This window comes from Myodes glareolus, chromosome 10, assembly GCF_982192425.1.
Source record: "Myodes glareolus chromosome 10, mMyoGla1.1, whole genome shotgun sequence".
Classification (NCBI taxonomy): Eukaryota; Metazoa; Chordata; class Mammalia; order Rodentia; family Cricetidae; genus Myodes; species Myodes glareolus.
Window position 1 is genome coordinate 18136878 of NC_142035.1, and position 18577 is coordinate 18155454.

Sequence of the window (18577 nt, forward strand, 5' to 3'; positions counted from 1 at the left end):
TAGTTGGCAAGTGCTTGCTTTTCAAGCTTGAAGGCTCAGTTTGGATCACCAGCAGCCAAGTAAAAGACTTTTGATTTATAACCATAGTTCCTAGGGAAGGGACAGAGACAAGCAGATCCTGAAAACTTGCTGACTAGCCATTCTAGCTAGTCTGTGGACTCCAGGCTCAGTGAGAGACACTGTCTCTAAAAAATAAGCTCGGGAACATCAGTCTGACCTCCATGCACACACACACACACACACACACACACACACACACACACACACACAAACACATACTAAGATACTTACACCAAAGAAATAAACAGTTGAAAAATTACAATGGAATATATAACTGACATTAGTTATGGATGAATGACTGTAGAAAATTCAACATATTCTAGAAGCCATTAGGATTAATAAATGTTGCCAGGAAATAGCACACACCTTTAGTCCCAGCACTTGGGAGGCAGAGGCAGGCGTATCTCTGAGTTCCAGGTCAGCTAAGGCTACACAGAGAATCCTGTCTTGAAAACAAAACAAAAAAAGCGTTGATAAATGTGGATTTATAAGTGCTGCGTTTAGTAGCATCAAGGCAATATCTATAAACATCTGTTTTATATGATTTTGTAGCAATATGAAATCAGAAGGGGAGAATTGAATCCTTCAGTTTTCCTCTGACCTTCACACACATACACATAATAATTAAATAAATTTTAATTGTTAATAACTTAGACAAGTGTAGAAATACTCCATGTATTCAATATTTAGGGTGACAGTAATTCAATCCTAGTTAGAATCCAGATAGAGGATGTGCACATGGCACATAGATACATATGCAGGCAAAGCACCAGTGTCCTTAAAAAATAATTTTTTAAAGAAAATGAGCAACCAGCCTCACAATTATTTAAATAAAAGGAAATCCATATGTAGCATTTCCTGTGAGTGGATGCTTATATCGGAATACTAAGACTAGAATAGCCTGAAATAATCTTGAAAAGCAAGACCTAAGTTGAAGGCTTGTTCTAAAGAAGATTTTGTAATCAGATGAAGTCAGTAATATTTAAGCATGCAATCTAGCATACCTGATTAAATTGATGTTGGACATTCCCAGTGATAAGCTGACACGTTAAACAACGGATATCTCAGGTGGACGCTAGATGTACATGAGAATGTTCTGACAGTTTGAATCCCTTGGCCAGGTCTTTCTACTTTCTTTCTACTGCTTTGATGACGCTTTCAGAGATTTGACTTCTGAAGGTGTTTTTACTGTTGCTGTAGAAGCCTTAGAAACTCCATTCTGCAGAAGCTACGCAATGCAGTATTCTCCCTGCTCAACCAGCCAGCCCATTGTTCAAGGTCATACGTCAGGGTCTTCTCCCCAAGGAGCTCCCCATCATCACTTGGCACTAATGAGGAGCCAACGCTCTAGCCCAAAATAGAAACCTGAGTTTGGCATTTTACTATACCAAGTACATGTGTTTTGAAGAAAGCTAAGAAATAGCTGGTCTGTGGGAAGATGTGGGAAGAGGGCAGCAAGAGCCCAGAGCTCAGTGCTGGAGGCTCAAGTGGAAAACGTGTCCCAGCAGAACCACAGTAGGAACAGCTAGGTTCAGAAGCCCTGACACACAAACTGGACTCAATTTGCTGTCAGCCTGCATCAAGACCTAGTGTGGGAGCCTTTACCCCTGGGAGCTTCCACCTCTCTGAAGCCACCTTCCCTGAGCATTCCTTCTACAGCACATGCACTGAGTTATTATTCTGTTCCTTCCCATCCCCACCTTTCTTTGTTATTCATAGTATAAAAAGCATTAAACCAACACATAATCCTACTTCCCTTTTTTCATAGATCCCTCTCCCTCATTTCTGTTTCCATTTGCTTTCATTGTACATACTCATCTGCTGTAAGGATAAGATGATGCCCTTGCATAGAAAGATGTTATCAAATGTAAAAAGGGAAAACCAGTGAAGACTTCGTAATTAAGCTGCCATAATACAGACAGTGGTTTTGCTGTGAGGATAGGGAAATAAATCAATAAAAGAGAATAGAACTGCATTGCTCAATACAGACATTACTTAATACTGCCCGGTATGAACATTGCTAGCCATGTGAGCCTATTGAGCATTAGAAATGTGATTGGCCTGGATTGACGTATGCTGGAAATACAAAGGACACACTGTAGTTTGAAAACATAAGGAATTGAACATTTTAAAAAATCCTTAATTTCTGTATTGGTTCTGTTGGCGTGTTTAAATTATAATACTTCAAAAATTTGGGAGGTTAAATAAAATACAGTTAAGAGCACCTGCTCTGCAGTCATGACCCATTTCAGGTCCTAGTACTGCATAATAAGCCAGGAACCCCTCACAAAGACCTATACCCTCAGCTCCAAGGGAGACAGGCAGGCGGATTATAAAGGTTTACTGGCATCTGGCATAGCCAAGAGCCAAGGCTGAGAGTCAGGGAAAGACTCCTGCGGAGGAAATACTCAGATTTCTAGGGCCATCTGCTGCCGCCTGATGAGCACCATACTTTGCCATGGCGTCACTGTATGGGAAGAGCTCGATTTCAGATAGTTTTAACAGTATGTTTTCTGAAGTGGTATGGTCTTTGGGATAATTGGATATGAAGTTGATGTGCAGCATAATCACCTTTCTGGAATGTTCCAGCTAGTCAGGTTGTTGTGGTGAGTGTTCTTTTCTGTACTGCTTCAAGTCTTAGATTGAAGTAGGTCTGGAAAGGTCATAGAACATAAGAAACCATTGAAAGGCGACTGCACCAGTCCAGAAAGAAGCTAAACCTAAGGGAGCTCGGATTCAGGATGTCCTTCCATGACTGTTTTCATGCTGGTATTTTGTATAATAAATAATTATGTATTTATTCATTAAGATTTCATGGAGATTGGGGGCCTGGAAATTTTGGTGTGTGACTAGGATAGGAAGGAAGGAATTGATTTTCAGTTGGGATTATCAGTGAAACAGCGGTTTAACAGAAATTATTACACCTTGGTTTTATAGGTTAAAAAACTGTTTTCATGTGCTGTTTTATCCTAGTAAACTGGTGGTATTTATCTTTCCTACCACTTCTACAACTATTGTTCAGAAAACAAGAAATAGTAATTAACTTTGCTGAGGTCAGTAGTTGATATGTTTTAGAATTGGGATCTTTTGATTAGATTGTAAGACTCCGGGTTTCTTTTTTTTATTTTATTACATTTATTTGCTTATCTATTTGTATTGTGCATATACATGCTGTGGTACATGAATAGCGGTCAGAAGACAGCTTGTGAAAATTAGTTCTCTCTGCTGTTGTGTCCTGGCATCTGACTGATTTAAGTTTTGTAAGGTGCCTTTAACCACTGCGTCCACACCCCCCCAAGATTCTTTTCTATTATAGAAAATTTTATGCATCAAAATATGTAAGTTTTACAAAAATTGGAAATCTTTGGAGCAATTTTATTTGTTCTTACAGCCCAGAATCTCTTCTGCTTTACAATAACTTAGAACCAGAACTTAGAACCCTACTGTTTGACTTCTAACTTTGCAAAATATTTGTGGACTTCTTAGGGGGACTTTGGTACTCAAAGTCTGTGAACTTTTACATTTTAATTAATTAATTACCGTGTGTGTGTGTGTGTGTGTGTGTGTGTGTGTGCATGCACACACACTGAAGATCAGAGCATACTTTCGGAAGTCAGTCTTATTCCAGTGTGGGACCTGAGGATCTCAGTCAGATGTTTAGGCTTGTGTTGCAAGAGTTTTAACCCTCCAAGCTATCCTGCTAGTTCTATGCTGTGAGCCTTGAAGGAGGTAGTAGCTGTGCTGTAACAAGCTGTGCATCCCTCATGCAAAGTGTTTTCAAATTTAAAATCTTTGAGTGTCTGTGTGAAGGTAGATGAATAGTAGATTTCAGGATTTTGAATTGCAGTTATTCTGGTGGTAGTCTATACAGATATTCCAAAATCCAAAAATCCCTGAACTCAGAACCTCATTCTTCACTTAGAGTTATTCTCTCAGATGCTGTTTCTGGTAACCTTTTTTTTCCTCTTAAATTTCTGTCTTCAGGAGCCTCCAGAAGACGATGCAAACATCATTGAGAAGATCCTGGCATCTAAGACTGTTCAGGAGGTTGGTGGTCCCTGTTTCATGTTTTTCTGTCACTAGTAGACACTACCTCTGTAGAGAAGGATTTGCCTGAAGAACCAACTATTTATCCTTGGCTAGTGTGAAAGCTTGTCAAGAACATTGTCACTGGAGGTTCTTAGACCACTAAGTTCTTAAATGTCTTAAGTGATCAGTTGATAGTTTTCTCCATTAAGATCCTAACAAACATATTTTTATCCCTTTGTGTGGTATCCCATAAAAGTCATCAGGGATCAAGAAGAGGTGGATAAGAAATCCTAATGCGAAACAGTGGAGTTTTTCTTTACACATCTTGGGCTGTCCTAGGAATTCCTAAGAGAACGTTCCATAAGTGAGGCAGTATGTTGGTCCCAGTGCAGATGTGGCTTATCTTCTCTTCATTATAGACTTCCTTATTATTGTTTTCATGTAGAGAGAATCAGGAGAGAGCCATGAACTTAAGTTACTTCTGCACCGTGCTGTGGTCCTCACATTTCTGTATCCTGGGCTAGCCTGGACTAAAAGCTTTTTCCATGTGGACCTTGGAAAAGTGTCAGCAGAGGTCCCATTTTGTACCCTTACTCTATTGAGTAGTTATTCATCTAGTTCTTGGAAAATTTAGAGTTAGGATTAGAATTAGCTATTTACTTGTAAGAAAAGACCTGAGATAATAGGAATGCTTTTCAGAAATCCTACTAAAATGAGGCAGAGGTATTGGTTCACCTGTTTACCTGTTTTGTTTTGGCCTATATGGGTGAGCTTCTTGGGGGATGGGCTAATAACTGTTTACTGTTGGTTACAGGTTCACCCAGGAGAACCTCCATTTGATCTCGAGCTGTTCTACGTTAAGTATAGAAATTTGTACGTCTATTTGATATTCTACTTGTATTTAAATTTTATATGAATAAAACGTTCTTTCCTATGACTCTTCATTATCTTCTATGTTTTTATCAATTGGCCCCTAAGGCATGATCTTGACTCATTCAGGTTCACCTTAGTCAGTATTACTCATTTTGGGCTTCATGTAGAATCACCCAGAAAGTTTTAAAAAAAACTACTAAAGCCTTCACTCTACCCAGGACCACTTGATATATAGTCAGAGTGGGCCCTAAGGACTGATATGCTTTTAAAGGCTCTGAGCATTTCCCATGTGCATCCAAGGTGGAAAAGGTGTTCTGTGGTGTATATTCTTTTTTCCTTTTGCATTTCTCCTCTTTCTGCTACCTGCCTCCTTTCACTGGTGTGTATTGATAATTTGCCCTTAAGTCTGCCCCTTTGTCTCCTCTGAGCCAGTTTTGGTGGAACCTGCAGAAAAATTAGTGATTTGAAGTCAATCCTATTGTTGCCCTTTAGGGAAAGGTCTTTCTAAGCATTATCCAGCAGTGTCACAATAGACACCTGCTACTTCTGTGTGCAATGGTCACCCTTTTTATTGGGACCTTAATAGTATTTTTCTGTGTTTGTCTCACAATTGTATGTCTTTGGATAGTTCCTATTTACATTGTAAATGGGCCACAATGGAAGAGCTGGAAAAGGATCCCCGCATCGCACAGAAGATCAAGCGATTTAGGAACAAACAGGCCCAGATGAAGCACATTTTTACTGAGGTGAAGCAATGTGTATTGACTCATTTCACTGCTGCTTTTCTTTCTGCACTAAATACTTAGGTGGAAGTTTCTATGTCCACAGTGAAATCCTGTATAGCTCTATTGGCCAAGTCTGATATGATGCTAATAAAGAGAGCAACATTCATTCTCTTCAAGTTTGAATGTAAACACAAAAGGCCAAAAATGTTAGAAAATAATTAAGCTTGAGAATTTCAAAACAAGAGAAAAGAGTAGTGAGTTTCATTCTTAAATCTGGGGTGGCTTTAGATCAAAAGACACAACTGACATCTCACATAAATAGAAAATATGAGTATATAGCTTATATATACATCTTCCATAATTGTGCACATGTTCATACTTGCATGGCAGAAGAATCTGCATATTTACACAGACACATAAGTTACGTGTCTACACAGACATATGCCAAACAGCTTTCATAGGAAAAGTACAGATCTGAAATAAGTAGATAAATATGCAGGGAATTTAAAAATTAAATGTTGGTCATTAGGCATTCCAGAACATGTAGCTTCACTAGAAACCAAAAGAAGTACAAATAAAATTAGAATCTTACACTTTTGAAGTTTTGTTATTGTTGTTGTTGTTTAGTTTTTTGTGGGGGGCAGGGGCTTGTAACAGCCTTGGTTGTCCTGGAACTCTCTTTGTAGACCAGGCTGTCTTCAGACTCTGCCTCTGCCTCCCAAGTGCTGGGATTAAAGGTGTACACCTCCACTGCCCATTGGAATCTTACAGTTTTTACTTATCAGATATTTGAGGGTTTTAAAGGCATTTAAGGCTGTTCTAGGTATTAACCATTATTGGGGACAGCATAGTGAAGGGACACTGGCGTTCTTGTCCCTACTATGAACATGACTAAGTCTGACCCATCAGGTATCCTAAATTTGTTTTAGTTTAGTTGTCGTTTATTTTAAAGAAACCATCAAGTCTTCGTATAAAGAATTAGCTATTTTTAAAGATATTTATACTGATAATTAAAAAGCAAACAATATTGGATAATAGGCTAAGTTATATATCCTATAGAATAGGATACTATACATTTAGTGAGAATAATACTAAAGAAAATTATTGATGCTTTGGAAATAAGCTTAATGTTATGAACTGATGTTAGTTTAAAAAAAAATGCTAGACTCCAACAGAACGTTGGACAATTCCATACTGGAGTGCAAGAGAAAAGAAACATCATAATAATACATAGAAAGTGTTTTGAGTAAATAAATAGATATCATGTTTCTCTGGTTGATAGAATTTTAACACTTAAGATTTAATTATTTTATGTATATGGTGCTCTATCTACATGTACATCTGCATGCCCAAAGAGGGCACCAGATGCCATTATTGATGGCTGTGAGCTACCATGTGGTTGCTGAGAATTGAACTTAAGACTTCTGGAAGAACTGCCAATGCTCTTTAATGCTCAGCCATCTCTCCAGCCCACACTGCTCTTTTCTTTCTTTCTCCCTTCCGTCCTTCCTTCCGTCCTTCCTTCCTTCCTTCCTTCCTTCCTTCCTTCCTTCTTTTCTTTCTTTCTTTCCTTCTTTCTTTCTTTCTTTCTTTCTTTCTTTTTTGTAATATGTAATGTGTAGTTTTGGACAGATAACTTTTGAAGGAAAGAAAAAATAAAAATACTCTTAAAACATAGTCTTACAGCCAGGCGGTGGTGGCACATGTCTTTAATCCCAGCACTTGAGAGACAGAGGCAGGCAAACCCATGAGTTCGAGGTCAGGGCGAGTTACAGGACCGCTTAGGCTCAAGTGCCATCAATTATAGTATGTTGCTCATCTATTTTTCCAACTGTGGTTCACATTGTGGTCCTTCTGCTATTGATCAGTTGCTTCAGGATGATGTCATTTGGGATCCTTCTGATGTAATCTCACAGTTAGTGCTGGAGATGTAGGTCAGTGCTATGACAAGTTTCCTAGAGTACTCAAGGCCCTGGGTTCAGTCACACATACAGACCCTCGATAAAACTGCAGTTTGATTCAGAGTCTCTGTGGTGGTTTAAAGCCCGTGAGAACTACTTTTTTGTAGCATGTTCCTCCGAAACAGAGTTGGGGAAAGAAGGTGATGACTAAATGAGACAGGCCATCATGAGCCCGTTGGGTAGTCTCTGTATTTCTTGGAACATTTCTTTCACACCTCTATTTTCACAAGAGTTTGCAATGTAGTAGCTTGTTTACACGTCTGGCTCTTTCATTTTAAGCCCTGTGAGACAGACAGACAGACAGCTTATTTGTCACTGGAACTAGGCATGGGATCAGTGCTCATTACATCTGTTTCTTGCTTCAGACTCTTCAGCACTTAACCTTTTTTAAAAAATAAATAAATCTAAACTTAGCAATGAAACCTACACAATCCTCTGCTTTCTGTTACAGTCCCACGGGAGTGACTTTTCCTTGGTTGCAGACAGGGGAAATTGTGTTGAGTGTCTTTTAGAATAGTATAATAGGAGTTTGTTCTGGTAGAAATGAAAAGGCTTTTTTATTGTTGTTTTGTAGATTGGTGTTTTGCCTAGGTATATTTGCACTACTTGTGTGTCTTGTTCCCTCAGAGGCTGGAAAAGGGCATCAGATCTCCCAGAACTAGAGTTATAATTGTAAAGTGCATTGTGGGTACTGGGAGTTGGACCTAGATCCTCTTTCCAGAGTATCATCCAGTGCTCTTAACCATGAAACTATCTCTAGTTCCAGGAATGAGCTTTTGAGAAGATTTGAGTACGTCACAGAATTAAGAATGAGTAATAGTGGATGTCAACTATTTGGTGTTTATATTAGTAACTTGGATAAATGATAAATAATCTTGAGATATTAATAGAGATTTAATTTTGGGTTGATCATTTTCATGCTCATTATTTCCAACTACTTTATGAGACATCCAAGGCATAGAGTTCACACATACCACAGAAGTAAGTGCCTTCTGGCTTGAAATCCACTCTGGAAACGCAGGCTTCCTTGTCACATTAGTGTTAGATGAACAGTGAGAAAGTCAGAGTGTAGGCTTGTCTGGATAGTCTGGGGTGACTAAAATAGAGAAGGGAGTCTAATGGCCTGCATTAGTGTTTCAGCATTTTTATAATTAGTTAGTAGACAAAATGATTACACTGCCAGTTAAATTGCCCACAAATTTACTGCCTGTCAAGTCATTCTGCCTGGGCTGTTGCTGCATTGTGAAGAGTGCTGTTGTGCCTGGTGTTACCAGCCTTCAGCATGATAGCATGTTCACTTGGATGTGAGCGCTTAGTGAAGGGCTTTGCTGCAGGAGGACTGGAGGTTGTGGTGCAGAGATGGAAGTATGACTGAGTCAGTGCAGAGGTTGGAAGTGGAGTGTGTAGTGGTCAGAATTTGTACTCTGAAGTCAAACAACTAGGGCTTCTCGCAGACCATGTACACACCCAGGGCAGGGTAGCCTTGAACCACTTGCATAAGCCACTGCTGATTCAGTGTGCTCATATGTATGTAGAGGGACTCTTAATAGTGTCTGCCTTGAGAACACTTGATGGAGCAGTTGTTGTTTTCAACTTCATGGAGATATAATTAGCAAATTTGCATAAATTTTAGGTGTACAACTTAATGTTTTGATGAGTATACACATCATGAGTATACGTGTAGTTAAGCTATTTAAAAATGGTGTCCAAAACAGTGTTTTTAGCTGTTGCTGCGTCATATTTTGATCTCCAGATGGTTTATTTTACATAGTTATGTATGAGTACATACATAAATATGTACACATACCTTTGCCCACCATCTCTCTTCTCATGGAGGCATAAAGTACTTAGATCACCTGTTCAGTAAGGATTAGCTGACAGCATTTTGCACAGCTTGGGACACATTAACTAGTCTTAAATGTGACCTAATTTAGTCTTTTTGGAAGCATAAAATGCATAAATATATAAGAAAATAAATCCAGGGTAGACACCTCAGTGGATTTTTACAAAATAAAACTTGTAACTACCACCTAAAGCAGGGAATAGGACTTTATCAGTATTAAGAAAAAGAAATTCTCATTTCAAGTCACCAAAGAACAGTGAGCTATAAGACAGAGGGGAGTCCTTCATCTGACTTTGGAGTGCTGCTATAGAAGTTCTTACTTGGCCCTGGTTCAACTTCTTCAGTGGTTGGATCCTTTAAATTTAGTCATGAGAAGTAGGATTTGAGAACAGTCTTCCAGCATGTCTGTGAAATGACTTGTTCTCAAGCACTTTTTTCCTGTGTTTTCAGATAAGAGTCCAGAGTAGGGGACCACTCAAAAGTAAGCCCTGGTTGCTAAGAGTTGCATATAGAAAGCTAGACTACACATCTTAACTGTGTTCTGTTTGCCTTAGCCTGATGAAGACTTATTCAATCCAGACTATATAGAAATTGACCGTATCTTAGAGGTGGCCCACACCAAGGATGCAGAAACGGGGGAGGTAGGTGTGTTGCCATTTACCTTTCATAAAATGCTGTCCCTTCTTCCACACTCACTGCTTGTCTTGTCAACAAATGATCTTTGTTTTAATGGTATTTATGTGTTCTCATGTTGGGTGGGTTTTCCGGGACTGGCAAAGAATGTTTGGTTACCAGGTTTCTTGAATTTTCCCATCAGGAGGTGACACATTACCTGGTGAAATGGTGCTCCCTGCCGTATGAAGAAAGCACATGGGAGCTAGAAGAAGATGTGGATCCTGCTAAAGTTAAAGAATTTGAGTCTCTACAAGTTCTCCCTGAAGTTAAGCACGTGGTAATGTGTCTGTGTGTCTGTCTGACACCTCTTGTAACATGTAAACTTTTAAACTTAGAAATTATGATGCATATTTGGCTGGGTTCCTGAATGGCTTCTTCCCTTGATGCTCTCTCCCCTTGACACACTTCATCTACATCCAGATCAGCACTTGCTCTGAACTCTGCTTAATGTGTGTAACATGTAAGAAGCTTGGGTGTAAACCTGTAATTCTTGGTGTGCATCTGTCTTTTGGCACCAGTAACATGGAATGCAGAAGAGATGGTGTGGAACTCTGCAGTGTCTTTCCTAATCCCTGTTTTGGGTCTCTTGCTCCCTCAGTAGTCTCTTTGTCTTATAATCCCCCACCCCCACTCCACTAGAATATTCTTAAAGTGAATAATCCTTAATGGTCCTTAGTAGATCCCTGGAACCTCAAGGCAAAGGTTTTTGAGATAGGTCTCAAAGAATTTTGAAATAGGTTTATTAGCTCTTCTGATTTTAGGTCATTTGTACACGGAGTACCAAACAATTAAAAGGAGGCAGAATTGGAATCAGAGACTTGTTAGGGTAGAAAGAAAAATAAAAATAAAAAGGAAAGAATGCCTGTATTTTGTGTAAGGAGAATTAAAGAATTTATTATTTGATTATAAGATGTTTTTTCTTCCTGTGCTAACTTCAGAGACAAATCAGTGCAGTCTTTTACTCATTGTCCTTCCCTGTGCTGACATAGGAGACACAAACAAGCAAAAGTGAAATTCTGTTGGAGAAACCATGAAACCCAACTAAACTTGTCGGGAAATTAAAGTGTAGATGAGAATTTCATCCAAGAGCCTAGCAAAGATGTCTGACACTAGATATTAAGTCGGTCTGTTACTGCTTGTAAACCTTATAGAAGTATTCATAATCTGGTAAGATTTAGAAAATGTCGCACCATTGAGAAAAATATAAGCAGTTTGAATCCGTCCTTGGAGCAGCATGGGAATTTATACTAGCTTGCCCATTGATTTCCGTGTTATGTTTCTAAAACCTTTTTGTACACTGTGCTCTCTGCTTTCTCCCAAGGAGCGACCCGCTTCTGACGCCTGGCAGAAGCTGGAGACGTCTCGTGAATATAAGAACAGTAACCGACTGCGGGAGTACCAGCTGGAGGGGATGAACTGGCTTCTTTTCAATTGGTACAACAGGTGAGGGATTCTGAACCGGCCTGTGCTCACACACTCTAGGTGTATTGTTGCTTTAGCCTCAGATTTAATGATGGACTAGAAGAATGGCAAGAGCAGCACTATTTCCAGCTTGGGATCATTCCAGAACTTTATTTTTATATCAGTTGTTTTCCGCAGTGAAAGGAGAAATATGTTGATATCATTGAAAGTGTGTTGATAGAGGGGCAGGGCCTGATGAAAATGATAAGGGGAATAAAACTAAGATCCTAGGAGGGTGGGCATTGTCTATCTGGGTTTTAGTGTTTTAATATAGGGTCTTATGTGGCCCAGGTAACCTCAGATCCAGTTTGTAGACTAAGAAAGCCTTGAATTCTTGATCCCCTTGTTCTTCCTCCTAAGTACTAGAATTATAGGTATGTGCTACCATGCCTCTTGTCTTTACACCTGCCACTCCTCAATTTAAAGTCCATGAAAGAGAACAGATAGACTCACTCCACTATTTGTTTGGTGAATTATTTGTATTCTGGTTCATATTAGAATCTAGAAGAACCTGTTGATATTTGAGAAAAATAAATTGATTTTCATAAGACAACAGTCAGTATTTTTAAGTTAGTGCATTGTAATGCAAAACACACTTAGAAAGGATTCTGGTGTCCTAATGTTCTAGTGTAGCCTCTGCTACTTACTATGTGACCCAGTGCATAAAAGTTACCCAACTACAGGTTGTTGGGTCACATATCTGAACAGTGAGGGGGTGAAACCAGATGTGTTCACACCTCTTCCAGGACCACCACTTTTGCTTCTGATCACTAGATAGCAATGTCTTTACTTTCATGACAAAGAGTTTATTATGTAGGTTAAGCTTTTGTCCTTTGATAAATACAAAAGGTAAACAATGGGACTTCCATCTTTACTGTAGTTTCTAGGAAATGTGAAGTTCTGAAAACTGGCTTAGATAAGCATAGGTCTTAGGGGAGAAAGGAAGAAATAAGAGTACAGTTGAGTGTGTGTGACACGGAAGCAGAAAGGAAAGACTGAAGGGAGAGTGGAGAACAGCATGGGTCTGGGGCAAGGAGCCAACTGTAATGATAATGTATGAGAGCAAACACAGTTGTATGTGTGCTAACCTAAAAAGTTAACTTAAAAATTAAATTTAAAAAAGTCTAGCCTGGGTTGTAGACATTTTCCCCCTGTCTTAATAGTGTTTTTTGTAGTGTTTATAGTTTCTATTCTAATAGTTTTGTTTTATAAATTGGCCTAGGCAAAGTATAAATAATTATAAAACTAGTTTTTGTTTCATTGCTGCAAAATTATAAAGCTTTCACTTAGATGAGAGTGAGTTATAACTAACCTCTGTGATTTCCTATATTGGTAATGAATTACTCATGCTTCTTACCCTCTGCAGAAAAAACTGTATTTTGGCGGATGAAATGGGCCTAGGGAAAACTATCCAGTCCATCACATTCCTTTCAGAAATATTCGTCAGGGGAATCCATGGTCCTTTTCTCATCATTGCCCCTCTTTCCACCATCACTAATTGGGAGCGAGAATTCCGGACATGGACGGAGATGAATGCTATTGTGTATCATGGCAGCCAGATCAGCAGGCAGATGATTCAGCAGTATGAAATGGTGTACAGGGATGCACAGGTGAGCCTCACCTGAACCCAAAGACCCAGAGACTCCTAACTTCACAACAGCCCTTCTGCCTCCTGTCTTCAGTCCTTCATCTTGAGCTACTGTGTGCTTGTTTGTTGGGTTCCTTTTGCTGAGGCTGACTTTTGTTGTTGTTATTGTTTTTGTTTTTGTTGGGTTTTTTTGGGTTTTTTTTTTTTTGAGGCTGACTTCTTGCTCACCCTGTGTATTTTGTGTAAGACTATAACAAAACACATATTGAAGAGGTGCTTTCTTATCCCTATGAGATACATGTGAGGTCTTTTTTAGGACACTGAAAACTTGGTTTACTGACTAGCCTGAGAAGTTGCTTATTTGTGAGGTCAGTCAAGACTACATAGTGAGACTTTGTCTCAAAAATTTTATTAAAAAGAAAAGTGTATGGTGTTTAAAATTTGAGCCCAGGGAGTTTGTACAGGAAATAAACAGGTTGGATAAGGAAAGATAAAGGCGAGTTTTATGTTGAAAACACTTTATTTTCTGTATTTTTGTTATATGTTATCACTTTATTGAGTATGGTTCTGTATTTTCACCAGGCAGTGGTTATTATAATTAAAGTAAAAAAAAAAAAAGATCAATCAGAGGAAAACCAGAGATTCAGATAATGTAGGCATTGTTTGATAGAAATTTTATATTATTTTAACAGTAGACAGCTCTGCTCTTGAGATGTGATGGTGGCATCCAGACAGAAAGCAGAAGGAGGTGTAGCCTGTCTAGCAGCACTTACAGCAGCTACGTGCACACTGCTGTTGGAGACGTGCTAGAACTGAGTGATAGATGTAATCTGGAAAGTAGCAGAGGGTTTCCTTGAGTGTTCAGGGTAGGCCTGGCTTAAGTAGACTCTAGGCTGGAGATAATGCATGAATCGTCTTCTTAGCAATCATGATTCAGAAACGAAAAGTTCCCTTATTGCCCTTTATCTTTCTCCTCTTCATGAGGACACTGACTTGAAATTGGTTTCTGTGATATTCTGAGGTCTTCTCTTATCTAATTAGTTAGTTCATTCTTAGGTTTTCTCCTTTCTTATATGAGAGAAAACAGGGCATGTTGGCTTCTCATCTGTTGTTGGTCTCTGCTGTTTTCTCAGAACTATGAGTAGAATTCAGTAGCCCTGGTGTAAAGCTCTGCTTTGGTTTGTGTCATACGCAGGGAAACCCTCTTTCGGGAGTCTTCAAGTTCCATGTCGTCATCACAACATTTGAGATGATCCTGGCAGATTGCCCAGAGCTGAAGAAGATTCACTGGAGCTGTGTGATAATCGACGAGGCTCACAGACTGAAGAACAGGAACTGCAAACTTCTGGAGGGGCTAAAGCTCATGGCCCTGGTGAGAGCTAGCTAGCTTGTTACATAAATAAACATGAACTTCTTGTGCACATCCATTTTGCCACAGATAGAGAGCACTAAAATTCCATGAAATTTGTAACCTGGAAACATGAGGTTTTCCAGTTTGTGCTGGGTCCCTGAGTGAACTGGTACTAGAGATGTTAGTCTTAACACGACTACCTCGGAACAGAGGTAGGCAAGCCCTAGCGATTCTGAGTGAACGAATGACTGCCCTGGTTACTATGCAATTGCTGTGAAAAGAGGGCTGACCTGCTAATGACTACTCTTTCACAGCATTGGTGCCCTATCTTTTCATTAAACATTTACCCCCAAACTGGGCACAGAGTGCCATGACTAATTTTTCACTACAGACATGCACTATTTTTGTGGCTCCAGCATGATTCACAATCTGTTTTTAATTTTTATAGGAACACAAAGTGCTGCTCACAGGAACACCCTTGCAGAACTCTGTGGAAGAACTCTTCAGTTTGCTTAACTTTCTGGAGCCCTCGCAGTTTCCTTCAGAGACTGCTTTCTTAGAGGAGTTTGGCGATCTCAAAACAGAAGAGCAGGTAATTGGGAACCTAACAGTTTGAGACAATGTGGTGGTTCCCTTGACGTTAAGGAAAATGCAAGTCATTATGGGGACAGGATGTTTTAAAGTTTCTACTCTCTCATAAAATGAGCATTGCCTCCTTTGTTTTGTATATTTGTTTATGTTGAAGAAGGCACCTAATTATTAGCAATTCTTACTGCTAATAAGAATTATTTGACCTCCTGCTTCACTGAATGCCCTTGCCCGTGATGTGTGTAGCTCTGGCCTCAGGAGCATGGTGTTGTGTTCTGCTTCCCTCATTCCTTTATCTTTCCTGCTCCATAATCTGCAGCATGTTCCCAGGGCCACTTTTCTTGGTTATACATTACACAGTGTAAGGAAAAAAAGGCAGTCACATATGTGAAGTAACTGATAATTCTAATTTTGTTTCAATTACCTGAAGTTCTCCAGCTTTAGAAGATCTAGTGCAGTCTAGTTTATTAAACCCAATTTAAAACAATATTCATCTATTGTTGATAGAAGTCTCTACTAGGAATTTAAAAAAATCTGTCAGACAAGGTTAAGTGCTATAAGAGGAACAAATAGCAGAGTTGGACATTTAAAAGGAAAGGTCATACCCATTGAGAATCTGGAATGACAAAGGAGAGGACACAATTTAACAATCTTTTGAGGGTAAGTTCCCAATGGTGAAGAAGAGTGACTACTTTACGTGGGAGGGGGAGCTCAGAATAATCCGAGCCATGAAATCATACAGTAGTGACAGATGATTTGGTTGGGCTGAAACAGGATGACCTAAGTACAAAGTAAAACCAGAAGAGTCACGGTTATGTTGTTGGAAGATCTTGAAATGGAGGTTGAAGAGCAAGAAGGTAACAGAGGAGTCTTACAAGACTTCTTCTTAAAGAAAGCTAATTGATCTAGCAACAGTGCAAAAGTGTGTTGTGTAGAGAATTTGGGGACCAGAAAGGTTTAAGACTGCCACTAACTGATATGAATACACTGTGGTTCCAATCTGTTGCCTTTACTTGTCATGTACTTCAGACTTTGGAAACAGTGAAAAAAAATCACATGTAATTCTCCTCCTCTGCATTCAATATCTGTTGATCCTTCAAAAGCCAGCTCCAACCCACTCTCCATTTTTGGACCATTGGAAATGCATCCTCTTCTCCCATTGCACTTAATTTGTGGTATGCATTTTTTCTTCTTCCTAGACAATGATCTCCTTGAGGACAAGGCCCACATCTTCTCCAAAGTTGTGTTTGTTGTATTGACCAGCAAAGTGTCTGGCATATAGTATACTCTAAATGATTCAGGTATGAACCAAGTGAAGGGCAAAAGCTGAACCCAGCATGTGGCAGATTGACATTTGTCCCTACCTTTAACAATTAGCTAGCACTGTTTTTCTCTTTAGGCTCTTACATAGTAATTCTTTACCCTTTTGGGGGAACAACATTCCTAAATTCCTTTGGATAGTAAAATTAAGGTCTAAAAACAGTTAGGTTTAAAGTTGATATTAGAAAAAATATTAGCTGTCTGGTTTATTTTGTATTTTTAATTATATCTTTTTAATTGACACAAACATTGTATATGCATTTTATACCATAGATTTTGAAATATATACACATAGAAATAGCTGAATCAAACTACTTAATTTATGCATTACATATCATCTTACGTTTTGTGGTGAAAATACTCAAAATCCACTCTCACAGCATTCCTCGAGAATACGTTGTTATTAATAAAAGTTGCCATGTTATACAATAGCTATCTTCACTTTGTTCTATCTAACTAAAATTGTGTGACCTTTGACCAACATCTGCCAAGCCCACTCTCTGGTAATCTTCATTCGACTTATTTTATAAAGAAGAAATGTTTTATTTTAAAACACAGTACATATAAGTTCTCAGAAATGTCTGTTTCCAACATAAAACATGTTCATCATCGTCTAAAACCTGGTTCAGTAAGTATCTCTCCTTACCCGACCCTCAAGTTGTGCTGTGTTTCTTCAGGGAGCAGCAGATCCTGCCCCTTTTAGAAACAGTGAACAGACAGCCAGCCCTTCTTGACTTTGGAAATTAAGTTCTTTTGTGCTCTCATGTCCTTTTTTTTGTTTTCTCATCAGGGTTGATCTTACTGGTATCACACTTGAACTGTATGTGGGTTAATTCAGGTGCTTTGACCTTGAATCAACTACACTGTCATTGTCTTCCTGGAAGAGGGAATGTGTTACCTTGTTCTACAGTCTAGTGAATGAGATCTTTGTGTAGGTGTGGTCTCTTAGACACATAGCCAAATTTTAGCAAAGAACACTGCCAGACTTGAAATGGACCAAATATGACAGCTCCCACGATGTTATGATATAGCATTAATTCTTCACACACTTCTACTTCTAAACACAAATACTTCTGCTTTTACTTACAAGGCATAGGATAACTCCATTTCAAACTGCCTCTAGTTCTTAACTTTGTCCTTTTCAGCATCTCCGTCTTTCTTCTTAATGTATCACTTGTACTTTCTAACAAGACAAAGTTTTCTTGGTATAACTTCCGTGCATGTGTATGTAGGAAAAAGAGCAAGAAAACTTTGTTTCCTCCATCCTAGAGAATAGGTGTTGTCTTCCTTTTTCCTTTTTATCTTGTTAAGAGATTGCCACAAACGTTCTTGATATGTGTTGAATTAAAACCAGATCCCCTTTTCTTCCAGATATTATTGTAAGCTCCCCTTTTCATGTGATTTTTATGACCTCAATACTATGATGACATTGAAGAGATTATAGTGAATGTTGAAATACCATAATGATCATTTAGTCCAGACTGGGGCAAATAAATAGCTATCTTTTTCCTAAACAGGTAAAGAAATTGCAGTCTATCTTAAAACCAATGATGCTTCGGCGCCTGAAAGATGATGTGGAAAAGAACCTTGCTCCCAAGCAAGAAACCATCATCGAAGTAGAACTGACCAATATCCAGAAAAAGTACTACCGTGCCATCCTGAGAAAAACTTTTCCTTCCTAACCAAAGGCGCAAATCAGCACAACATGCCCAATCTTATCAATACTATGATGGAACTGAGAAAATGCTGCAACCACCCCTACCTGATCAATGGTGAGTCAGGGGAATAGGGAGCAATAACTCAGGACAGGCATCTTCTGCTGAAAGCCAGAGATGAGCAAAGGCTAAGTTCTCTTTATACACTGGCCTAGTGGTTTTTAACCTTCCTAATGCTGTGACCTTTTAATAGAGTTCTTCATGCTCTGGTGACGCCAACCATAAAGCTATTTCATTTTTACTTCATAACTAATTTTGCTATTGTGAATTGAAATGTAAATATCTAATATGCAGAATATCTGATATGTAACCCCAAAGGGGTTGTGAAACCACAGGTTGAGAACCACTGCACTAAAACTTAATTTTTTTTTTCTTTTTACTAAGTATG

The 18577-nt window shown here is 38.9% G+C and overlaps 2 protein-coding genes across 6 annotated transcripts in view; both read left to right on the forward strand.

The window, feature by feature from the left end:
* LOC148120580 (ATP-dependent chromatin remodeler CHD6-like) overlaps positions 1-18156 on the forward strand; it is a 29751-nt gene extending 11595 nt beyond the window's left edge. Inside the window, exons 3-12 of the mRNA XM_087910857.1 lie at positions 4045-4107; positions 4904-4962; positions 5591-5708; positions 10046-10132; positions 10309-10443; positions 11488-11609; positions 12994-13237; positions 14411-14587; positions 15015-15158; positions 17992-18156. Coding sequence (XP_087766983.1) covers positions 4045-4107; positions 4904-4962; positions 5591-5708; positions 10046-10132; positions 10309-10443; positions 11488-11609; positions 12994-13237; positions 14411-14587; positions 15015-15158; positions 17992-18156 — 1314 coding nt within the window. The remainder of the gene's footprint in view (positions 1-4044; positions 4108-4903; positions 4963-5590; positions 5709-10045; positions 10133-10308; positions 10444-11487; positions 11610-12993; positions 13238-14410; positions 14588-15014; positions 15159-17991) is intronic.
* Chd6 (chromodomain helicase DNA binding protein 6) overlaps positions 1-18577 on the forward strand; it is a 165290-nt gene that overhangs the window by 80929 nt on the left and 65784 nt on the right. For all 5 annotated transcript variants that reach the window (XM_085697076.2, XM_085697081.2, XM_085697078.2 and 2 more), the window contains 10 exons: positions 4045-4107; positions 4904-4962; positions 5591-5708; positions 10046-10132; positions 10309-10443; positions 11488-11609; positions 12994-13237; positions 14411-14587; positions 15015-15158; positions 17992-18246. In XM_085697076.2, coding sequence (XP_085553202.2) covers positions 18180-18246 — 67 coding nt within the window. In that variant the 5' untranslated portion in view covers positions 4045-4107; positions 4904-4962; positions 5591-5708; ... (5 more) ...; positions 15015-15158; positions 17992-18179. The remainder of the gene's footprint in view (positions 1-4044; positions 4108-4903; positions 4963-5590; positions 5709-10045; positions 10133-10308; positions 10444-11487; positions 11610-12993; positions 13238-14410; positions 14588-15014; positions 15159-17991; positions 18247-18577) is intronic.